At 38.2% G+C, this 25,645-nt stretch overlaps 2 protein-coding genes across 2 annotated transcripts; both read left to right on the top strand.

The window, feature by feature from the left end:
• The first annotated feature begins 82 nt into the window (after nucleotides 1–82).
• LOC135702326 (serine-enriched protein) lies at nucleotides 83–25,645 on the top strand. Its single transcript, XM_065223351.1, has 7 exons — nucleotides 83–867; nucleotides 11,380–11,536; nucleotides 11,603–11,768; nucleotides 24,368–24,501; nucleotides 24,566–25,087; nucleotides 25,154–25,329; nucleotides 25,397–25,645. The coding sequence occupies exons 1-7, from the start codon at nucleotides 659–661 to the stop codon at nucleotides 25,620–25,622; spliced, it is 1,590 nt and encodes a 529-aa protein (XP_065079423.1). The 5' UTR covers nucleotides 83–658; the 3' UTR covers nucleotides 25,623–25,645.
• LOC135702325 (probable small nuclear ribonucleoprotein E) lies at nucleotides 23,607–24,274 on the top strand. Its single transcript, XM_065223350.1, has 2 exons — nucleotides 23,607–23,833; nucleotides 23,954–24,274. Exons 1-2 carry the CDS (start codon nucleotides 23,698–23,700, stop codon nucleotides 24,091–24,093), a joined length of 276 nt encoding a protein of 91 aa, XP_065079422.1. The 5' UTR covers nucleotides 23,607–23,697; the 3' UTR covers nucleotides 24,094–24,274.

Here is a 25,645-nt window from a genome sequence, read left to right as displayed (position 1 = left end):
AAAGAGAACACGAAGTAGGTATAAGATTGTGCTGCTGCCGGTTTGGATTCCACTCAGCCAGTCAGTCAGTCAGCTAGTTTAGAAGTGGTCCAGGTTCGTCGCTTTTCCAGCTCACAGCAAAGGAATTCAATTTCGATATCAATTGTAATTGGCATGCAATCCATCCTTCGGTTACCCATATCGCCGCAATCATACACTCGTGTCTCAAATTGTGCAAGATTTAAGGTTTCAAGTGACTTTATGCGATCACAATTTTCGGTTTCCATGATTTGAGGATCATTATTTTTGTTAGCTTATGCCCCGGTTGGTGTGAGTGAAGAGAAAAAGAGTTCGGTTACCTGTTGGTGGCAGTACCAACATAAGCTCAGGATCGTTGATCGCTCTTTTACTGGTGGTGTTTGTTCTACCTCACGTGTTTTGTTTATGCTCTCGGTCTTGCTTAGCTGTCTGCGTGTTGCGTAAGAGAGACGCTGATCAAAACATAAAAAACGTGACCGTTTTCCCAGCGTACCAGAACGTGCCCGGCTGTTTACTTGTTTTGTTTACAAATCGATCGAGTAGCGATCTAGTGAATGACCTAAGGGGAAGCCATTGTTGCCCTACTGCCGACTAAGGATAACTTTTGTTTTGAGACCCATCGACAAGAAAGCCCGGTTGAATGAAATACGAAATCAGCTACCACAGTGACTCTGAGACGATGGGAAGCCGTGCACAGTCTGTGATCTGTGACAAGGTACTTGCCGGACTGCCACAACTGCTGGACGATCTGCAGAAACTCTCCGAGGATCAGGATACGGCGGATGTGGTGTTCATACTGGGCACCAGTGAGGAACGTATTTACGCTCATCGGATTATTTTGATGGCGAGGTGAGTGCTTGACATAAGTGAATAAAAGAAGAATATTTCTCGCGTAACTTTTCATAGGGTCCTAATTTACTTTCATTTATTTAAGATATTCATCGGTAAAAAAATGTCCAATGCATAGTTTGAAATGATGGGTACGTGTTTGTTACTTCGGACATTTGGACTGCCTAACATGATTGGTGCTCATTTTCTAAAGGCGGGGCAAGGAAAACCAATCTAAGGTTAGGTATTGTAAATATTCTGAAATCTGTGAAAGGGAATCTAGTATCATGTAGAACAAAACGTCCAATGTTTTAATCATTGATTATGTCATTGAGAAAAATCATCCAATGTAACCCGGGTGGCCATACCTACCGATTTATCAGTAGTCCTACCGATATTTGGGATGCCTACCGATTCACAGACGAAAGGTTCAAAACTACCGATTTTACACTTTTCCTACCGAGAATCACAGATTTTAAGTAATCTTGAAAAATGCCTCAATTGGGTTGTTTAGGGGTACACTTTTTTGGTACACTGAAACTATTTTAAATAAGTACGAAAAACGAAGCTCTATCAGATGATGTACAAAAATCGGAATATTTTTCGAAGTTATAGCACGATAGGTAGCCGGTTTGACAGTTCAATAGGTAGACTTGGCTTTACTCTTGGCGTGACTCATTATACACCGACTCTAGATTAGACTATCCAATGTGTGAAGTTGAAGGACTGATGGCTCGGTTCGAAAGTCAAAAATTGAGCGTGATTTGTATTCATCCTTCCCCGCTCACAAAGGTTTTAAGTTTCGGGAAGCCTTCTTAAGACGACCTACCGATAATGAAAAAAAATAATCTGGCCACCCTGAATGTAACATACCCGATGTACAACTTGACTAGTCAAAACGTCCTATGTGGTTTTTTTTCTATATGGTAGCATGAATTTCAAAGTAAAATTGGGATGTTACCGTTTCTACTGAATTTTCAACGTTATTATTCACAGACTACAGTAAAAATTGTTTTGCAACATGTATTGTTTCTAAACAGTTTAAATAATAATCTGTCGAATTTCAACTTCGATTTTCTCAAAATGGCGGATATTGGTCTATTTGAAAAGTGACGCGAGGTTTTTAGAATTTTCCAGAGCTGTGGAGTCGGATCTAAATCAATCGACTGCGACTCTGACTCCAACTCCTCTCCCCAAAATAATTAACTCCGACTCCGACTTTGATTCGAACAAAATACAATTAATTGACGGTTTCACTGGCGCAGTGCGGGGAGAGGGTTTTAGAGGTTCTTTGAATGTTTTACTCAACTTTCTTCCACGTAAGGTTATTCCAGTTTTATTAGGATGATTTTACGACTTCCACCGGAAGAGTACTGCATCTTCTCCTGGAAGTTAATTCCGCTTTTTCCTAGACTTGATTTGGAAGTTTCTTTAGACTAACGCTTTCTTTAAATATCACTGTTAAAGAAATTTTTATGACTTTTGAAAGTCTCGATGCTGGCAAAGGACCTGGTCCTGATGAAATACCTCCATTTTTATTGAAAAAAATAGCAACAAGTTTTGTTAAACCATTGTTTTGGCTTTACAATTTATCTCTCAAAACAGGTGATTTTCCAAAAATTTGGAAGAAATCATTTTTAGTTCCAATATTTAAATCTGGCAAACGGTCAGATATTAAAAACTATAGAGGTATTGCAATTATGTCATGCATTCCTAAAATGTTTGAAGCAATTGTTAACCAGAAAATATTTAACCAGGTTAAGCATCGCATTTCAAATAATCAACATGGTTTTTTTAAAGGTCGGTCAACGTCTACTAATCTGTTGGAATTTGTAAACTTTTCTATTGAAGCAATGGATAGAGGTAATACCGTTGAAACCTTATACACTGACTTTAGTAAGGCCTTTGACAGAGTAGACATTCCCTTACTTCTTTTTAAATTAAAACGTTTAGGTATGACAAGTACACTTTTAAAATGGATTGGATCATACTTGACAGAAAGAACACAGATGGTCCGCTTTAAAGGAAAAATATCTTCGCCAGTTAATGTTACCTCGGGAGTTCCACAGGGATCTCATTTAGGTCCTTTATTATTTATTTTATTTGTGGATGACGTGAAGTTTGTGTTAAATCGTTTAAATGTGCTCATATATGCTGACGATATGAAACTGTACATGGAAATCTTTGACAATTCTGATTTGCTACATTTTAAAAATGAAATTGATGTTTTCTACAACTGGTGCGTTAAAAGTCTGCTGGATATTAATGTTAAAAAATGCAATATTATATCATATTCCAGAAAAAACACTACTCTAGATTTAACATGTACTCTAGGAAACCAGCTGGTTGTAAGGTGCGATAAAATTAGGGACTTAGGAGTAATTCTTGACTCGATGTTGACATTTGTAGATCATGTGAATACCACAATTCACAAAGCAAATAATATGTTGGGATTCATAAAAAGATTTAGTTATCATTTTAAAGACCCATATACCATCAAAACACTTTATATAGCTTACGTGAGATCAATTCTCGAATACTGCAGTGTGGTTTGGGCTCCATACCATGAAACTTATATAAATCGTATGGAATCAGTTCAAAAACAGTTTTTGTTATTTGCTCTTAGGAAACTAGGCTGGACCTCTTTTCCCCTTCCTTCTTATGAGTCCCGTTGCATGTTGATAAACATTGAAACACTTAAGAAACGAAGAGAAATTTCCATGATTTCCTTTGTCAATGATATTATCTCACAACGCGTAAATTCAGAAAAAATATTAGCAAGATTAAATTTTTACGTACCATCACGCATGTTAAGAACTCGAAATGTATTTCAACTGTCACCTCACAGAACGAATTATGGTAAAAATGGACCAATTAATAGAATGATGAGAGTGTATAATAATTATTGTGAGCATATAGATCTAACGATGTCTAAAGATACAGTAAGGAGAACACTAACTGCTAGGATTTCATCTCGTTAAGTTTAAAACAATTTTTATTTTTTAGATATTTGTATATGCAGTCTACATTTGCTGACAATTTCAAATAAAACGTATGTTTTAAAATAGCATGTAAGGCAAAAGCACTATTGTAAAACGGTCTACACTGATTGACGACAAATAAATAAATAAATAACGTTGGCTAATTCTAAAGCCAAGCTCCTTCCGAGTTCCCCCAGAGGTCCTGCTGACATGACCGAGAAATATTCGTTTTGAAGTTTCTTGAAACTTTTTCTAAACGTTTATTCAAACTTTCTTCGGATTTTTTCTGACTGCTCTGGAAGTTCTTTCCAACCTCTCCAAAAAGTTTCCATTAGCATCCATTTGAAATTTCTTTTAATTTATTGATAGTTTTTTACAGAGTTAATTTCCCGAGAATCTTATATTAATAAAAGAATGTATATTAACCATGTTTTTTAAAAGTTTCCTCTTTAAACCAAAATAGCTTTCAAAGAATTTGGTGAAATTAGTGGAAATTGATTTCCAGGATGTTTGTTGCAAAATTAAAAATTAGCTTTTTATTTTAATTACGTCTTTTTTACCCCACTCCAGGCAGAAATCCTGGCTGCGCCACTGGTTGTTTGATTAAGATTTTTAGCAAAGATTGAAAATTTAAAAAAAAAAATCCATGGAATATTGCTAGGAAATTGAATGATTGGCCATGCAGGCTGAGCTAATATTTGTTGTATATTTTGATTTATCGTTATATTCTTGTTAAAGCAATAATTTTAATTTTAAAGACTGGAACGCGCGAAAATTGTCCAACAAAAAAAAATCGTTTCTTTTAGTCAAAATTCATTTCACAAAAATCTTTTTTTTTTCTTTTGGTAGTTCGATGTATACATTTAAAGGAAAAAATGTTCGTTTATTCATTTGGTTTGCCAAATACGAACTGCCGTGCCTTCCGCTTAACCGCTTAAATTTTGCACAGTGGTCTCATCGACGTAATTCGCCACCGAACGCCAGTTAGATTTAAACTTCTGCTCGTTTTCCATGGATTTATTAGTTTTTTTTTTAGATTCCGTTTGACCAAGGCCCAAAACCGTTCGATAGGGTGGAGTTCTAGGCTGTTGGGAGGGTTGTGGTCTTTGGGTTCCACAACAACGTTGTTCGCATCGTACCACTCGATTGCCTTTTTTCCATAGTGGCAGCTCGCCAAGTCCGGCCAGAACAGCACAGGTCTATTATGTTGCTTTAGGAATGGTAGCAGCCCGTTTTCCAGACACTCCTGGACGTAGATCTCTTGATTGATGGTTCCCGTAGTAATGAAAATGCCGCTTTTAAGACCACACGCGCATATGGCCTGCCAGACGAGATATTTTTTCGGGAACTTCGATAGTTTGATGGATTTTCAGCTTCCTTCTCTTTTCCTGATGCGGCATAAAACTCCTGTCCCGGAAGCTGCTTGAAATCTGCCATCACATAAGTTCCGTCGTCCATGACGACACAGTCGAACTTTGTGAGCAGATTCGTATACAGCAGATTCGTATACCGCTGCTTTGCCGACGTGTTTTGTTTGTAATCTCGGTTCGCCACCTTCACCTTCTTAAACGTCGACAACCCGGCTCGTTTCTTGGCTCGCTGCACAGTAGTATGGGAGACATTGAGCTTGCCAGCGACGTCCCGGATGAGAAGTTTAGGATTCCACTTATATTTCACCGCCACCTTCTTCGTCGTCGCTGCCACGTCCGGATTACGATTGCCGCCGCTTCCAGGCTTCCTGGCGGTCAACAGACGCCCCCGAACACTTTTAAAACGTTTGTCACGGTCGATTTGGCCACATCCAGCAATTTTGCCAACTTGGCGTGTGAGCACGTCGGATCCTCTAGATGCGCGAGCAAAATTTTGACACGCTGCTCTTCTTGCTTGGACGTCATTTTGAAAACTGGAGAGTAAACGGTGAAAACTCATCATAGCAACCATTGTATATACACTCAACTTCCAAATGCAGCAATTCAGGTTTCAGAAATACACCAATTTTAAGTTGACCAATTTTTGGGCGTTCCGGACTATACGTTGAATCATAAAGTTTAGTTACTTTTGATTAAATGTTAAACGTTGGTCTGCCAATATATCTTAGCTTATTGGGCACCAATTATTAAGTTGAGGTAAAAGATCTTTCAGCATATTTGTTTTGAATAACTGCTAATTAAAGTCATTGAAGACATCTATAGCTGATGAATGGCCGTTTGCTGAACATCGAAAATAATGATATTAAGAAAATTCATTTTGAAGCTTTGACGTCTACATTGAAGCTCAATGTAGACATCAAGACATTATTCATGGATGTTTATTTTTACTGATCTGTATTTTTCTTAGCATTGAAACAAAGAGAATAATCACAAATCTAAATTAAATACTGTAATTCGGGAGCAAATTGATCACATAAAACTTAAATATGGAAATTAGGTCATATATTAAAGAAAATTGACAAACTTATGGCATTAAAATCAATAGGCTATGATGATGCTATCGTTCCGCATCATTACTTAAGTTTAGTTTTTGGATATTTTTGAAATCTCAAATTGAAAAATATAGATAGGGGAAGGAGGGGCATACTCAACAAACATTGAAAGCTGAATAGGAGCTTATTCATGCACAAATATGCTTCTTCTACTAAAAATTGGCTTCTTCAGCTCTTAATCAGTTTGTTGGGTAGTGAGCTCTTTGGATTTCTTAAACAAACAAAATAATTGGTCATTAATCATTAAAATGGTGATATTGAACCTACTACAAATTAATTTGTTTCGAACAATAAGAGGTTTGGGGCTGAAGTGCGGGATGCTCATTATGCCCCACCATCCTTGTACCAATCGATCAGAAATATTTCTACGCATCGATAGCGGCTCCGATTGTTATTTTTCGACACGAAACTATCGAAAAAGTGGTAAATGTCAAGCATTTGCTGCTTCTCTAACACTGTCATCAGAGAAGTGGCATTCGCCTCCGATTTTCGGGCGTGTACGAATAGGGAGGATGCAATTGCGTAAAATTTTGCACACTTATAGCCATATTTAGAACCACACGCCCCCAACGACCACACAAAATGCTCTCCAGAGTTGTAATCTTGTAACCAAACTTGGAAGCAGGGGTGCAAGTGATTTTGATCGATTCTCTTCATCGACTTTCTGTTTCGTTAATAACTCGACGGCAAACAAATTAATTGATACGTTTGTTGTTCTGGATTATATAAGTGCATAGCAGAAATTGTGCGAAATAGGTTAGTGTAGCCAAGGTCATCAAAAGAGGAAATCTATGAAGCTAATTTATGTTCACCCATCTGTTTCTAAGCCCCTTAATTCAGTCGTCGTTATGCCAATGAAAATTAGCATCGCACCGCTTTTGGTTCTTGGGTTACACTTGCTGGTTGCAATCCTGCTCTTCGACATTTTCGAAGGACCATCAAAAACATGAAATTACACTTTTTTCTAGGGATGCCTAAAAGGCCAATTATTCGATTAACGATTAATCGTTAAGATTTTTCCAGCTATTCGATTAAATATTTATCGAATTTTCAATTATTCGAGCGCGTAATCCCGTCCAGCAGCAGACGGGCCGAGCCGCTTGCGAGTGCCCAATCATTGAACCGAAGAATATGGGATTGTCCGGTTTGAATTTGCAGATCCAGCTGCCTACACGTCATCATCATCTTCTAAAGGCTACCATCGGTCCTTTTCAGGGTCACCAAGACTTTCCAAAAGAGTTTAATTTCTGAACATGTCGCAACTAAAATTCATATCAAAAGGTTCATTTCAGGGCAATCATAGAGAGAGCCCCGCTTAAATTCCATTTCCTATACAAAACACAAGCTCCTGCTTCAGTTAACAGATAACATTTATTATATAAGACCACGTAGTCCTACGTCTCCATTGCATACAACCCCATAGGGCTGTTTCTTGTAGTTTTTGAATGTAGTTGCGCCTAAATGTAGACATTTTTTTTATCACAGAAAATCATTATTTTCAAACTTTGCAAACATTTTATTATCTTTAAAAAAATGCAAACATTTTACCAATGAAAATTTTTACTTTAAACTTAAGGACAAAAATTGTTCCAACCCTAATTCGTTTATATACTAGGCTCAGTTGTTTGTGATACTTTGCGGAGCCATAAATCAGTAATGTTTGAATTTACAGTTTAAACAGCAGTAGTTCTTCGATTGGGAGGAGCTAGGTAGGAAACTGGTTTCTGAAGCCTCCTTCTGATACTACTCTCCGATGGTTGACCAAATCCTGGCTGGGCACAAGTAGCACAGAAACAGGAGGATAATAAGACTGGGACACAATGTCTGGAAATTGTTTGGAAAGGAGGGGAGGGTCACATCAGACAAACAAAGGAATTCGTAGATCACCTGCATGTAGGGAAGATCACGAATTCCCAATACATCTCTTACTTCACGGAAGGGTTGTCTACCTCGGGCCACTAGGGTATCGTGCTCTGGAGGCGTAATTACCCGGGTAATGCCAAACTGCGTGATTGATGTCATCATACCCTGTTCTGCACCTACATTTATTACTGTCAACGAGGTTTATTCTGTAGAGATGTGCGTCTAGCGAGTAGTGGTTGGATATAAGTCTTGACATCACGCGAATGAATCCGTGACTTACGTCCAGACCTTTGAACCACTCTCTCGGAGAAGCATTTGGAGTAATGGAATGTAACCACCGCCCAAGAGAATTGCTTGTCCAACCGTTTTGCCAAGTTAGAAGAGAACTATGACGCATTAATGGGAAAAAATACTCATGTGAAATTCTTCTACCATAAATCTCGCCCACCTGTACGAGAGGGTCTGCATTCTCATTGCCTGGGATTGAGCAATGTGAGGTGACCCATACAAAGGTAATCATATATGATCTTTCGACCAGCAAACTTATCTGCTCCCTTTATAAAAAAAAAGGAAATACCAAGGACTACGGAGAAGTTTCATGAACAGACTGCGGGAGAATAAAGTAAGATCAGAGAACTTCAATAAAATGTTGGCCATTTCAATAAAGTTTCCAGAATGTCAAGGCAGTTCCATCAGCTTCAAGAAAGCTGCAGAAACTTTTTAGAAGTCCAAAGAACTTAAGGAAAGTCAAGAGAACTTTCAGAGCGCTGCTCGAAAACAAAGAGCTCCTCGAAAACAATGGATACTTTATAGAAACTCCAAAAACCTCAGACAAGCTAGGTCTAGAAATCTTCAGTAAAGCACAACGGTCTTAAGGGCAGTCCCAATTACTTCAGGACAGCTTCATGAATTCCAAGAAAATTTCGAGAATCTTCAAGGGGTCTGAGCATTTCAACGAAATCCAGAGAACTCTCGAGAAATTAAGAAAACAACAAACATATTTTGGGAATCTTACAGGTGTCCAGAAGTTTTCAAGGAAGAGCTTCATGAGAATTGCGTGAACTTTCATGTAGCTTCGAGAGCATCAGAGATGATTAGAGAACCTCAGTAAAGTTAAATTAACTAAATAGAATCTCAGAGAATTTTTGAAAACTTCAACAAAGTTCTGAAATCTTCAGGGCAGTCCAGAGAACTTCAGAGATCGCAACTAATATTTTCAGCTTTATAAGCCATCTTTTCCAGCATTGTGCTGTAAAGTAGCTGAAAAAAGCTGCAGATGCAGATACAAGCAGAAGCTAGCAAATAACTTTTGGAGATCGTTTATTCAACTTTTTCACAACCATTATTCAATTTGTCAGTCGTACTGAATAACAGCAACCAATAAACAATAATGTCACTTCTATCGAAGACAACATATCGAAAAGACTGGCAACTTTGCCTGAACCCGAGCGACAGATACAATAGCGCTGCGCTCGAGCGAAGGTGGAAGAAACGCATAGAAAAATGAGCAAATGCACAAACCTTTCTTCTGAGGATGGATCCTTTGCTATCCAAATCGTCGGAGCATTTACCTTTAACCGGCAGATGACGCGATTGTGCCTGTCTCATGCCGGTCGTTTGAGAAAATGGAAGAGTTGCCAGTCTTCTTGATATATTGCCTTCGCTTCTATGCAAATATTAATAAACTTTAAACTTGCAGTTGTAACACAAAGCTAATAAAGTGCCTTCCCGTTTTTGGCAACACAACCTCATCAACTAATTCTTTCTTCAATTTTGGGCTAGCACTTTCTGGGAATTGATTCATGACATTTCAAGTAGATAGGATCCCCAAAGAGGGGTCTAGTGATATCAGAAATGAAATTAAGTGTTGTATGTGAAGAAGACAAAAATCATGTGTTGCCAAAAACGGGAAGACACTGTATATTACTCATTTGATGGTTTCTATACATCCAACCTCTTGCTGAATAAATATAAACATCAAAAGTGTTTTTTCAACAATTAAAAAACCTGTACTCAGCTAATAAACTGGAAGTATTTTTAAAGTCACCTAGGTTTATTTTTAGACTTCTGAAGTTTTACAGCATTTACTCCGCTCCTTTACAAATCTGAACTAACTAGTCGAGAAAAGTGTTTCATGTGCACTACTATAAAGTCTCTACTCAGCGATCTTGTTGTAGAAGGTCATTTAGATTTGTTTACATCAGTTCAAAGTGTTGGCTTAGCGAAGTTGGTAGTGTAAATGTTTGCCAATACGGACACCTTGAATTCGAGTCCAGGTTCCGGTGCAAAGCAATAATAAGGTGGTGTGCTTATAACTAATTTCGAGTAATTTGATTCGCAGCTAAATAAAATCTATATATTCCTCCATCAAAAAACGAAAACAATATTTAACCCGGCTTCAAGATAAAACTGTGTATTGATTATTGGAAAATCGGTAAAAGGTTGGATAAGCACCTTTCAAGTATGCACACAACTAAACAGCAGAATAACAGCTGTATAGAAGCGTAACTGGAAATGCAATAGAGCTTTTTGACGTTTAATCGGCGCACACTACTGCACCATTTAAATCGAACAAGTGCGAGCAAGAGGGAAACAGATTAGTGGAAAAACAAACCGTTAATTTATACATGTGTGCTAGATAGAGAAAGACGATTAAACGTCAAAAAGGTCTATAAGAGCTTGTCACAACCGTCCCAACAGCCATAAGTAGCTAACTAAGTTCGCCAGATTTCCTTGTAATAGAGGTTGAGTAAAGCTTAGGGCCCATGCATTAATTATGTCACGCTGAATCGAGCAAAACATTATTCTCTCCCCCCTATCGTGACGTTTTTCCTATACCTAATGCATTGCTTGTCACAAAATCTTAGACCCCCCTCCCCCCTTAGAGCATGACATAATATATGCATTAGAGAAGTTCTAAGAACTTCATGGAAATGTAGGGATCATTATCATGGAAGAACGAAAACTTCTGGCACACAAATTCCCAGAAGAGAGCAGTGGGTGGTGCTGTCCATTCACTGCTTTGTCTGGGTTATTTTCCAGCCGATTAGGCTTTTTTATGTGCTTACCATGTGTCCCCTAAAGAATGTCAACACAGTTGGTTCTCTCGGAATTAGTATCAATTATATCAGTGTAATAAAAATATATTTGGAAAGGGTGTCCTACAAGCTAATAATAAAATTATCTTCTACGTTTGCTTTTTTTCAGATGCAAATCCTTCCAAACACAGAAGCGCGGAGAGATCTGCCGAATACCGGGATGTTCGGTTTTGCCAACCGCCTCCGGAACGCCTACACCGATTCGGCTGCCACACATCGAACCGGACATCTTCCGTCAGTTTATTCTGTACGTTTATACGGCAAAGGTGAGTCGAAACTGGAACTGGACTACTTTTACGAGGTGCGAACAACTTTGTTTTTGTTCCATTTAGATCATGCTACACGATTCGAAGGTGTTCGAAATGATGACCTTGGCCCAGGACCTGGGCGTTGATGAACTCAAGATTGCCTGCGAGGAACACGTGAAAACCACCATGTCGGTAGCTAATGCGTGCACGTTCCTCGCAGCGGTAATGGAAATTCAGGAGAAAGCGTCTGGTAAGTGATTCGTTTTCCGTTTATCTTGTTTTCATGTCTTGATGTAATCTCAGAGATGTTAGGGTCAGAACCCCTGATCCTATACTGTCCATACACCACGTGGACAGGTTTTGAGAGGATTTAGACCCCCTTCTTCCCCTGCGTGGACAACATTTGTTGTCAGGAAATGTATTATTTGTCTATAAAAAATTTAGTGGAGAGCAGCCCACCAAAAATATTTTTGAATACTGGAACCCCCGGTAATCTGACCGTTATTAATCTGAACACTTTTTAATTTGAACCCCGCTAATCTGCATACCGTTCAAACTAAAAATGGCTCAAACGTCGTTTTGCTCATGGAATGAACTAAAGCAAAATGGAGCATTGTGAAATGAAACGCAGAATCAAAACAAACCCTGTAGAGTCCTTTTTCGTGTTACACTTCGCAATTTCACATGTAAAAATAATAAGGTCTCTGTGTATGTACGTAGCTGAAACTACTACTTGTAGTTTGCTGCGGTGAAGCAAGGTGATTCCTCGTAGAGTTCGTTTTCCATCACACCTCGCTATTTCAAGATCTACGAGGTGTATACATCTGAAAATTTCAGACATTCCTTGCTTCACCGCAGCAAACTACAAGTAGTAGTTTCAGCTACGTACATTCACAGAAACCTTATTTTTACATGTAAAATTGCGAAGTGTAACACGAAAAAGGACGCTACAGGGAATCACCTTAATATGTATTAAGTGTCGGTCAAATTAACGGGGTATATTGACCAAACTTCTGTCTTAAATTCTGATATATTAAAAATTCCAAGTCCATTTCGCGAATATTTCACTTTGAATCTTGAATATTTCTTCAAGTTCACAGTTGAGTTCTTCAAGGGTATTGAGGTAAATGTATACTCGTAATCTGCATTAAAAATGGATCCTAAACCCAAAATTTCATCAATTTTGGTACACTGGAACTATTTTAAATATGTACAATTACATTTGCAAAAAATCACCCTATTAGCGCCCCTTGGTGTTACTTTGTATGGGAGCGAGCTTTCGGTTTGTCAGTTTAGTGTCAAACAGTGAAGTTATAGGCCTTTTTAATAGAAACTAAATGATCGATTCAACCTCTGGTGGCGAATAGGAGAGCATAAATTTTTGCCTTGAGACATAGGAAGCGGAACACTTTTTTACTTTTCCTAATAAATTGATTCATCTGAGATGCTGCAAAACTTAATCTACAGCTGAAGAATTTAATTCTGTAACGTTTTTGCAAAGATCCTGCTGGTGTTCAGCAATATTTTTGTTGAGAAAAATGGAAAATTTGAAAAGTGCCTTAGTGGTTATGATCTTCAGGATTTCTTGTGTGTGAATAGTTAAGATGCAAATCAGTTCAGATTTGTGGAAAATTGTACAATAAGACAATTACCGATGGAAATTGGCAAGATTTTGAATGAAAAATACTGTTATTTGCGTTGTGGGAAATACTTATTCTGATGTAAACAAACGGCTTGGTTGACGTTTCTTCTCGAACTTGCGTGGCGCACTCTACGTTGGTGGTGCATTAAAAAGACGTATTATTTTGCTTTAAATCTTGATTTAAAAATCGAGATGAAAGCAAAGATGAATACTAAGATGAAACAGTCGGAAGAAAAACTTTGCATTTTAGTGTCCTCCTTCACGGTCCCTTTCATCCAATGAATACCCCCCGTATGCAAGGTAATTTTGTGGTTTTCCTGCCCCCTCGGTAGAGATGAAATTTTGCGCTCTTTTTTATCAAAAACAGTCACACCAAAATCAGAGATGTCCCATTTTTTTTTTAAATTATTCGATTAACGTCTAATCGATTATTTTTTGTTCGCTGTGCTGTCATTTTTCCACCAATGAGAGTGCAGCATATGTTTGAAACGATGGGTGATTATCCTCTGCTGAGGTTAATGCTTATATCAGCATGATATAACCGATTACAAATATTTTAATTTTCTGTTCGTTAATCGATTAATCGATTATTCGAATGAAAATCGGCCATCACTAGATGAATGTCAAACGTCATTTCAAATTTAAGGTCGTACATAAATAATGATACAATTTGAAAGGGACCGGGGCTTATCACAAATTACGTCCCCATGGTAACTGAAATAAACACGAGTGCGGACCGGTTGATGAAAGTGTGTGGGTTCGAAAAAAAATATCGCTGTGCTCAGAAAACGAAGCTCTTTCAGATGATATATAAAAACCGATAAATTTTTCAAAATTAAAGAACCCAATTCTAAACTTTTCCTGTTCTTTTAAATAAAAGCATTTTAAGATTGCACTCGTATAGGCCTTTTTAATGCACCACCAACCAGTGTTGGAAAAATCATTTTCAAAAAAAGTTCTATCACAGCTCATTGCAGAGATAAATCCCAAAGGAACTTCTCACAAAAAGTTCGTGAACGAGAGATGATAAAAAGTTCATGAAAGCGTAGAGCGAGAGAAATTTTCATTTCGTATCGCGAAAGATCTTTCGTCTCTCCATCTCACATCATTTCACACGTACTCGTGATTCGAACCAACCAAATATCCCCTCAGCTTTGTTCTTTTTTTCCAGCGAGTAAAGGTGGGCGATGATCACGCGAGAGTGTCTGTTTGTTTTTTTCTCGTTCTCCGATATTTTTCGCATCCTTCACATTAAATACCATTTCCAGAGAACTTTGAGATTTGGGCGTAATTGCTTTTGTAAACAAACACGTCATTCAGCGATTTCTCACGAATCAAAGCACAATCTAGCGAACTATACTATACCAAATGAATCATTCCTCTACCTGTCTGTGTTGTTAGTTTTTTAGATTGAACTTTAATTCACGAGAAATCGGCGAATTAAGTGTGTGTTTACAAAAGAAATTACGCCCTAATCTCAAAGTTTTCCGGATTTATTTATAGTTTTAGTTCTCAACGCAACCAGCTAATAATAGATACTTGTAACCAGTGCTGTAAATTTTCATATCATTCGATTGAAGATGAACCACTACAACCATTCACAGAATTGTGTAAACGAATTCTCACATGACCATAATTTGAAGAGCCCCTTTCTCATTCGAAGCTCATTGTCACTGTCAATTGAGTCACTCAGTATCATTTGATATACGACAGTGGAGTATGGAAGAAATCCAGGAAAATGGTCCCGAACAGACAAGTCGACCCGATGTCGGATCAATGTAAGGCTAATTTAAGGTCGATGTCGACCCAATGTCGTGTTAATGTCGGGTCAATTTTGGGTTTATGTCGGGTCAATGTCGGGTCAACATCGGGTTGGGGTTTGATAGAAGTCAGGTTGGTGTCGGGTTGGCTTAGCTTTTTCGCCGGAATGTCGACCAGAGCTCCGTTTGTGTGTAGGTTACACTCAATCGAATGATATATAGCGTTTCTCAAATGAGAATGATCCATGCCTTCGTCAAATGACTAAGCAACTGATATCACCCATTCGGAGGAGGTCCCCTTTGATAGCGAATAGCTACTTTTCTAATTTTCATCAAAAATGTTCAAATGATTTTGAGAATTTACAGCACTGGTAATAGCACAGTGAAAAAGTTCACCACCACCTATATTCCCAACCATCCCCCTGCATATAGTTATTGCATAAGAGCTTACAGGAACGATATTACGAACACTAGTGATGAGAGGAACCATGCATTAACTGTATTTCGTGAAAATGAGGATACATTAGGCCCTCCTCCTTCCGCAACCCCCTATCCTGAGGAACGGTTTTAATATAAAAATTGCTAGTCACAAAATCTTACACTACCCTCCCCGTTCCTCGTTAATGTCGCGGTGACACTTGTGCTGATTCATTCATTTTTTTTGCCAGAAACCAATGCACCAATCAATCAGTTGCACAAAACTGTTCACATCATCCTGATAACGGCTACTTTAAACAACAGGCGCCAGTAGACAGCCAGGTACCAGACTTATCAGTCTTTAGAGATTGTATTGATTTACTCGGGATAGCTTTCTGTCTATAATCTTTCCCTTGTGAAATGTGCAGTGCAATTTTCAAGAACGAATGTGGTGTAAAGAGATAGAGAGAAAAAATGATCTGATATTTTTCGTATCCTCACGTTGGTGATTCGAGTTAAAAAAGTTCGCGATATCTCATTCTCTCATCCCAGAAAGTTCGCTCAGGAAATATTGGAGTGTGAAACTAGTGAGGGAAAGTTCCCAAGAGAAAACGTATCGCAAGCGAAAATGATATTTTGGTGAGAATTCCATCACTGCCACCAACGTAGAGTGCGCCACGCGAGTTCGAGAAAAAACTTTAACCAAACCGTTTGTTTACATCAGAATAACTATTTTTCACAACGCAAATTAAAGCAATTTTAATTCAATATCTTGCCAATTTCCATCGGTAATTGTCTTATTGTACGATTTTCCACAGATCTGAATTGATTCGTACCTTAACCATTCACACACAAGAAATCCGAAAGATCATAACCACTAAGGCACTTTTCTAATTTTCCATTTTTCTCAACAAAAATATTCCTGAACACCAGCAGGATCTTTGCAAAAACGTCACAGAATTAAATTTTTCAACTGTAGATCAAGTTTTGGAGCAACTCTGATAAATCAATTTATCAGGAAAAGTAAAAAAGTGTTCCGTTTCCTGTCTCACGGTAGAAATTTCTGCTCACAACACTCTTTTTGACGTTTTTCTATGCATCACCAGAGTTTGAATCGATCGTTTAGGCGTATACCTCACCGTGTAAAATTTTGAGACCATCATCACTCTCATAGTTCTTCTATTCTCCACGAGTGCCAACTTTGATTTGCCAATCATGCAAAACAGTGGATTTTGAAGGTTTGAATATCGTTGTTTATTAATTTATTCAATAAGGCTCAACCGAATTAACTTTACAGAGCCGAGGATTCTTGTTTACTATAAAATACATCTAAAACTATAGTCAAAAGGTACAAAACAATAAACATTTTATCTTCCGCTATCCAATAAGCCTCCTCCACCAGAACGGGAGCCGGTTCCAGGGGTTTCATTGTATGGCAGATTCGCCAACGAGGGTCAGAGCGCTTCCATTGCAGCAATGGACGCAAAACGTGGTCATCACGAAACGGTTGCTTTCCACAGTCGACGATGCATCGACTGAAAGAACTGCTGACAGGGATGGAAAATCATTTACATTCATTTAGTCCATTCATTTACATTCATTTGCCTCTTACTTTTTTGATCAACAGAATACCGTAAGATGATTTATTAAGCATTTGTAGCTTTTAATATTAACAACAACTTTTGTTAATAACTAAAATCTGAATCTCTAATGCATGACGAAATATAGCTGGCAGAACATGTTATTGTTTTTCAGTGAATACAACTTCATCATGCATAAGAGATACAGATTTGAATTGTTTACAAAAGATGTAGCTAATATCAAAGCCTACAAAAGCATCAAACACTATTTTACGGAATTCTGTTGATGACAAAATTTAGAGGCAAACGAATGTAATTGAATGCACGAAATGAATGTAAATGATTTTCCATCCCTGACTGCTGATGAAGAACAATGAGGAGGACCACACAATGGTTGCTGCCGAGTAAACAGACGATCGCGTGACACACATTGAGAGTGGTCAGCTTCTGTCGACAGCCGAGTGAACACTCAAACCCGTCAAATATGATGTAACGCAAAACAGTGGATGTTTGAATACCCCCCACCCTCTTGTCTCGCACTTTTCCTATACCTAATACATGGTGGTTAACACATTTCCAGTCTACATCCATCCCTCTTGCGTTGCGTAATATTTGAATGGGCCCTACACGACTTTAGTGTAACCGATTTGGGTGGGTTCTACCCAAATTTGAATGTTTTGAAATAACTTGAGCATGTATCACAGAAAAACAAAACTACCCACCGCTTGGGTTTTTTAAACTCAAATTTGAGTTATTTGACCTCTGCCCGTTTCATTTCCTCTCGTTATTGTTGTCAAAAATAGAACGAAAGATTCGACTCAACCGTCTAGTTCCGTACGAGAAGCCAAAATTGAGTAATATGCGATATACGCAAATTTGAGTTAATTGAACTTAATTTTGGGTAGAAAAAATTAAAAATAACTTAGCGATGGGTAATTTTTTTTGCCGTCCTTAAATGCAAACTACTTTGAGCCGGTTTACCCAAATTTGGCTTATCGTACGGAACATGGGAGATGAGTGAAAAGAACTTAATTTTGGGTTGTTTTGAATTTCTGTGTAGCCACCTGGCGGAGAGTAGGTATACTCATGCTATAAAAAAAATACAAGAAGTCCACATACACTGAAAATGAATCAAACTCAGAATGTGAGTGACTTTTACTTATTACTATACTAAATGCGTCCGTGCTAAGAACAAATAACTCAAATATCTAGACTAACATTTGAAAGGGGCGGAAGAGCCAAAATGAAAACAAACCATATTTTGCCACATATAGAGAGAATAGCTCACAAACTACTCGATAAACACGAAAAAGTAGAAGAAAATATCACTTCAAATCATCAAAAACGTTTCTTCTTACATGACGTATTTCCAACTTTCAACTCTATGATGAATCTGGTTGTTACGCCTTGCACCAGAACTACGAATTATATCGTTTTAATATGCCAAATGTTTTGATTCTGTAGTATCTAGTCACGCCCGATTCATTTGAAATGCATCCGATTGATAGTTCACGTGTAAACAACGAACAAAAAGAAGACCAAAAAATCTCCGGGCGTAATTCCACTCTCACAAAATATGCGAACGAAGAACCAAGGCGGAACAACAAACAAAAAATCCCGAGGGTGTACTTCCACGGCGTATCACCAGTGTTGGCAGTTCAAAGGGTGGAAGATCTGGGGGGTAACAACATGTATGAAATTATCAGGGCGTATGATGTTTTCTTCTCAATTTCACGACAAAGAAACCTTTTTTTGAGTTTTTAGTGATGCACGATGATAGATTACACTATTAACTATATGTCAAGCTTATAAAATCAACCAGAAAATGGAAAGTCGTGAAATATGATTAAGTTTTAGGTCAACAAAATTCAGAAGCGATTTTCTCGATATGGTCATTTTGAAATTACGCCCTTTTCAAATGTTAGTCTAGATATAGGTTTACTTTAGCCAGATTGGAAGTAAACCGCACAAACTCAGAATATGGGTACACTGGAATAATTATCTGATCAATTCAGGGGAAACATGTCAGAAAAGTATAACTCGAAACCACAGACAAACAGACGTAACTCTTAGAAAAACTTGTTCTTGAAAACATAGTATCTCAAAACATATAACCTCAGTAACGACATCTCTCTGGCTTCTCGCGGAAAACAAGCTTGCTCGCTAACTCGTAAACAATATTGCATAAAAGTTCTATAGAATATATAGAAACGTCAAAGTGATCCGATGCCAGCGCTGCGGCGAGTAGTTCGCGGAACTGATAATATTCAAATCAACCGTTAAATGCATGAACGAAGATACACAATGAAGAGTTACGTCTGTTTGTCTGTGTCGAAACGTTAACAATGAATTTGAACGTCGATTTCTCTTGAATGACCACACACCCACGGAATCTGACAAAACCAGCTCATAGAACAAACATTTCTCTGTCAGATGATTTATGTCGTTTTCGTTTTTGCTACACTACAGCGGTGTAGTGTAAGCAGCAGTAAGCGTGAGTCATTGACAGCTCATCATCATTCGTTTGTAAACAAAGGTGCAACCGATAGCTACACTCTTTCGGAGTTCAGCGGTGTAGCACCGGTGTAGCTACACCGCAAAAATCAAAACGACATTAGTTAGTTTGTGTGGGTGTGTTGTCATTCGTAAGAACCCAACGATCCAAGTAATTGTTTACGTTTCGAGTTAGATCCTTTTGACATGGTTCCCCTGAATTATTGTGTTAGGTAATTTTAACGTTTGTTGCCAAACATATTTTGCTTTATGCATTGTAACAACATAAAAACAAATTCTTGTTTTTTTTTTATTTGACGGCACCTCTCTATATAGATTAGTGACGTTTAACGCCCGCATACTAGCGCGTAGATTGCTGTGTAAAGTTGTTCATAATTTTCCTCTGGCTAACTTAAAAAATGTATGAAATTAGATCTGTCAAAATGGATTGACAGCGATTTGTTGTGTATTTCCCTCGGATATTCACTAACACGCTCTCATATATCGTACGAGGGGCTGTCAACTTGAGTATTTTCAATTCATCTAGCCGACTTGAAAAGGTGTGTTTTGTATTTTTTCGTACGAGGGGGAAGTGGTTGAGTTTCTATCAAACTGCCGATTCACACACTCTTTTAGAGTTTTTCAACACTGCTATGACAAATCTGTACGATGATTTCGTTCCTACTCGTGTTCTCAATTCAGATAAAAAAGAAAACTCCTGGTTTAACAGTTCAATAAGTAAAGCTATGGTTGATCGTGACTTGGCGTACAAAGCGTGGAAAAATTCAAAGTTCATTGATGATCACAATTTATTCAAACGACTACGCAATAAAGTCAACCAGCTCATTCATAATGCGAAAAAAAAACTATTTTACAGTGCATCTAGATCCCAAATTACCCGCCCAAGAATTATGGAAAAGATTAAAATCAATGAGTGTTGGTAAAACCAACTCTTGTCCGATCAACTGATTAAATTCCGATGAAATTAATGTAAGTTTCGCCAAGAACTTTAGCTGTTCTAGTAATTCGAATGAATATAATTTCCAAAGTCAAAATGAAGAACACATTCCTGAGAATGAATTCTACTTTGATATCGTCAGTGAGGTCGATGTAATTAATGCAATGTATCATGTAAAATCAAACGCAGTTGGACTAGATTTGCTTCCATTGAAATTTTTGAAAACTATTTGCCCTTTAGTTATAAAACCAATTACTCACATATTTAATTCCATCATCTTATCCAGCCGATTTCCCGATGGATGGAAAAAGTCAAAAATTATTCCCATAAAAAAGAAATCTTCCTGTGATGCCATAGACAACCTACGTCCGATTAGTATTCTAAGCGCTTTATCCAAAGTTTTTGAACGTTTGTTGAAGCTGCAAATTTGTCAATACGTCGATCACAATAATCTTCTCAATACCCATCAATCAGGATATCGTCCAAAACACAATGCGAAAACTGCGATGTTAAAAGTTTTTGACGATATTGGTATTGTCTTGGATAATAACAAGCCGGTAGTTTTGATACTCCTGGATTATTCAAAAGCATTTGATACTATTTCCCATAAAATAATGTGCAGAAAACTTCGTCAAAATTTCAATTTCTCTAATCATGCGACAACTTTAATTCAGTCTTATTTGAAGGGTCGAATGCAAGCCGTTTGCAATAATGGAATACTTTCAGCCTTCATTCCTATTTCTTCGGGAGTACCTCAGGGTTCTATTCTTGGCCCAATTTTGTTTTCCTTATACATAAATGACTTGCCCGATGTACTAAAGTATTGCAAAATTCATCTTTTTGCCGATGATGTCCAATTGTACTTTGATTGTTCAGGAACCTCTGCTTCTGATATCTCGGAAAAAATCAATGCAGATCTAGCCAGAGTTCACGAATGGTCTTCTAACAACATGTTGTCTATTAATATTAAGAAAACACATGCTATTTTTATCAGTAACAGTAGAGGAAATTATGTTTTGAAACCCACTTTGGTATTTAACAACCAAAATATTGAATTTAAAGAGCATGCTACTAGCCTTGGACTGACAATTCAAGAAAATTTCTCACTTGACAAATTTATCTTAAAACAGTGTGGCAAAATATTTGCTGGTTTGAAAACACTAAACCTAGCCTGCTCATTCCTTAGTGTGGACACCAAGATTAAATTGTTTAAAAGCTTGCTTTTTCCTCACTTCATTGCATGCGATTTTCTTTTGTTCGAAGTTTCGTCTTTCGCTCTGTCTAGACTACGAGTTGCACTTAATTCTTGCGTACGCTATGTTTTTAACTTAAATAGATTCTCAAGTGTTTCACACCTACAACATCAACTCATTGGTTGTCCCTTTGATAAATTCGGTCACATGAGAAGCTGCTTGTTTCTGTTCAGTCTTGCTGCCACAAAACAACCCGGCTATTTGTTCAATAAATTGGAGTCTTTCAGAAGCAATCGTTCGAGGAAGTACAAACGGCCGCGCTTCAACACATCAAGGTATGGAAAATCCTTTTTCGTTAGAGGCGTGATTCAATGGAATTTACTTCCCAACGATTTAACATTAGAAAAATCATTCTTAGCATTTAGGAGGAGATGTATTGAGTACTTTAACTAAACAAAAATGTTTGGTCAATTAATGAATGAGTCAATAATTTAACAAAATCAGTATGGATTAATATTAATTTGAATTAGTAATCGTGACGCCAATTCTACGTGGAAAAACATATGTAACAATTATAAAAAGACGAATGTCTTATGTTACAGATTAGTATTGAATAAATAATAATAATAATAATAATAATAATAATAAGTCAGCTTTCATTTGAGTGCCTCTTTTACACAGAGTTTTTCAGAGTTACTCTGATTTGCTTCCATTTGCTCTGATTTTCATCTGAATGAGAATCAGTATTGGCGTTGACAGCACCGTCGAAAAAATTGCTCTTTCAGCACATATAGACAGTTTCTTATGGGAATTTTCAGTGGAGTGAAATGATAGTACAAAGTCCGCCATGTTTCACGCACAGTCTGACGTTTGCTTATGAATTTTCTCATAGGAGTAAAGAGCTACGGAGTCGCCGTCAACGCCAATCGGGCATATAGTCTTGGTACACTAAAAAAAATCACATATTTTTATTGATGAATTTCCATGTGCAATTGCACATGATTTTCATGTGCCCTCACATAAACATAATCCCGAGCATAATCCACCCAGAAGTACACATGAAATTTTTGTGTCAAATGAATAGTATGTGTAATCACACATGGATTTAATGTGTACACATATTAATAGCGAATTTGTTTATTATCCAGTTCCAACCTGAATCAAGATAGGGTCTGCTTGTTTTCTGACAAACGCCAGTTTGATCGTTTGTTTTTATAACCTGGCACGGGTCGAGGTTTGCACTGACAAAAAGTTCGGGTTAGAACTGGTTCCAATCTGGGTATAAACAAATTCGCTATATTCAACCTGTCAATTTCGCTACCAGAGTGTTACAATAAGCGATTTTATGATTCGTGAGCGTTCACTCAGAGTGAGCGCTCGCGAGTCGTAAAATCGCTAATTGTGACTATATGAAAGCGAATTTGACAGCTTTCATGTGTCAAACACTTGCCTTTCAACCTCTTCTTGTATCTAACAAGTACAAAATATGATTATAACATCTAATGATTTCAAAGTTCAGAAAATCATGTTTTTATAGCAAGTGAGTGGAAGCAAGCCTGGTGGTTAATTCAGCTGATTTATGAATCGATATCGATATCGTACCAATAGAACTGGTCGTGAAAATCTCTTTATTGCCAAATCAAAGTTGGCACTCATGGAGAATAGAAGAACTATGAGAGTGATGATGGTTTCAAAATTTTCCACGGGGAGGTATATGAGTGCAATCTTAAAATGCATTAACCAGATTTAAATAAAATTCTCCATTTTCAAAATAAAAGCATTTTAAGATTGCACTCGTATACCTCACCGTGTAAAATTTTGAAACCATCATCACTCTCATAGTTCTTCTATTTTCCACGACGAAGAGAATCGATCATCACGTATAGGCCCTTATGCATGCTCACTGTCGAATTTCAAGATTAATTTAATAATGTGTTGTATTATTTATGAGTGGAAGAAGTTCCCATAATCTATAATCTCTTTTGCCATAATAAGCGAAAAATACTATGGCCGCACACCTCTTGTCAAACGAAACGTAACAAGATCGGCTTGTTTTCATTCTTCGCGTCTTTCGTTCGGGGAACGTTTGCTGTAAAAGATTTACTTTGCGAAAGGTGTTAAAAATCTGACTCGAAAATGTCGTTCAAAGGCTCGAAAGTGCAAAAGGTGATGGTTCAACCCATCAACCTTATTTTCCGCTACCTCCAGAATCGATCCCGCGTTCAGGTGTGGCTCTACGAGAACACTCATCTCCGGATAGAAGGTCACATCGGTAAGTAGCTGGCTGTTTGCGGCATTTGGCGCATAACCTCAATAGTTGAGTTTATGCTGCTGGAGTAAATAATATTATTGGGTAAAGAAATGATTATCGATGGATTTCCTGCCATTCCAGTCGGATTCGACGAGTACATGAACCTGGTGCTGGACGAGGCTGAAGAGTACAACATCAAGAAGCAGAACCGGCGCCAGCTGGGCCGAATCATGCTGAAGGGGGACAACATCACACTGATCCAGAATGTGCAGACGAACTGAGAGGAGGCGAGATGCGCGAAAACTCCCAACACTTGATTCTTAAGATTAATTTAATTTCATATTTCAATCAACATTAATTGGATTTTTTTCTTTGGAAAAGTCCATTTTTCAGAGTACGATAAATGATGAACTCTTAGTGTAAGCTGTGAGCCACTGCTGTAAAATATGAATAAAAGAGAACTAAACGGATGTTGACCAAGTGTTTCAGTGCTATTTTTAAGCGGAAACCGACAAATATTTTAAGCAGTGGCTCATCTAACTGTCGTTCTTACAGGTGCGAAATTTGCGGCTTCATTTTTGGAGAAATGCATCACCTACATTGCCGAGAATGCGTCGGAATGTGTCAAGACAAACGCATTCCTGAATCTAACGAAGGAGGGTCTCATCCAGGTCATATCCTACGATAATGTTAGTATTTTTTTGAATGAATTTGTTACCAAACCTTCCTTATCTTCAAATTTTAACATTTTAGCTCGGCCTGGAAGAAGAGGACGTCTGGCGGTGTGTGCTATCGTGGGCCAAAAATCAAGCCGGAGTGACACAGCCAACCGCGCACTGGACGGAGGAGGAACGCCAACGTGTATGTCAACAGCTAGCTCCGGTCATTTCGCACGTTCGTTTGTTCCTCATCGACAGTCAGGTGTTTGCCGAGGAAGTTGAACCCACTGGAGCCGTTCCGATAGAACTTTCCCTGGAACGCTACCGGCGTGCTGCATTGCATTCCAACAAACTACCCGCGTCAGCGGTGCCAGTTCCGGCTGGACCACTATCGGAAAACGACAAGCGTCTACAACCTCGTTTGATGCTCAACCTGTACCATGGATCGACGATTCTGAAGAATGACAAAATTCACATGCAAGGAACGCTGAACGGCTTCTACGGAGTGCCGAAGCAAACGTGGCGCATGGTCTATCGTGCCTCAACGAACGGTTTCTCAGCTGCAGCGTTCCACCGACATTGCGATGGAATTGCACCGTTGTTCATAATCGCGTTGGTGGGTTTTGAATCTTGATATTGAACAAAGCTAAGATTCTAACGATTTGAATTTGGTGTTTTGTAGGGAACTCAAGGTGCCATCAGTGGAGGCTTCACAGACGTTGCATTCGCTAAAACCAACCGCAAAGGCGGCTACATCCACTCGGAGAAGGCATTCCTGTTTGCCTTGAACTACAGCAACGAGCCACCAATGAAGTTCGACATCATCAAGAAACCGTACGCGATATGCTACCATCCAGAGTAAGTTCATTTGGAGACTTTTACTTCTATTAGGTATATCAAATTCACCGCTAATTTTTTATTGCAGCTGTGGTCCCATTTTCGGAGCGGGAGCCGATTTGCTCATTTCGAACAATTGCAACGTGAACCTGGAATCGTATTCGAACTTTCCCCACTCATACGACGGCCCGAATGCCGTGGTTGGAAATCTGTTCGGGGAATATAATTTCTCGATTGCGGACTACGAGGTGTTCACTCTTGCTCCATCGACTGGGCCTTCCGGGATCAAGATGAAGCATGATCGGTATCCTTGAATAAGTAGGAACATCGAATAATT

This window comes from Ochlerotatus camptorhynchus, unplaced genomic scaffold (assembly GCF_037179485.1).
Source record: "Ochlerotatus camptorhynchus isolate MF236.1 unplaced genomic scaffold, CSIRO-AGI_Acam_v1.1 ptg000192l, whole genome shotgun sequence".
Taxonomy (NCBI): domain Eukaryota; kingdom Metazoa; phylum Arthropoda; class Insecta; order Diptera; family Culicidae; genus Ochlerotatus; species Ochlerotatus camptorhynchus.
This window is presented reverse-complemented; position numbering and strand designations above follow the sequence as displayed.

Bases quoted from the DNA above. Each gene is read 5' to 3' on its own strand.
- LOC135702325 (XM_065223350.1), top strand. From the start codon at position 23,698: ATGTCGTTCAAAGGCTCGAAAGTGCAAAAGGTGATGGTTCAACCCATC. The intron at 23,834-23,953 runs GTAAGTAGCTGG...CTGCCATTCCAG, and splicing joins CCGGATAGAAGGTCACATCG to TCGGATTCGACGAGTACATG.
- LOC135702326 (XM_065223351.1), top strand. From the start codon at position 659: ATGAAATACGAAATCAGCTACCACAGTGACTCTGAGACGATGGGAAGC. The intron at 11,537-11,602 runs GTGAGTCGAAAC...TGTTCCATTTAG, and splicing joins TGTACGTTTATACGGCAAAG to ATCATGCTACACGATTCGAA. The intron at 24,502-24,565 runs GTTAGTATTTTT...TTAACATTTTAG, and splicing joins AGGTCATATCCTACGATAAT to CTCGGCCTGGAAGAAGAGGA.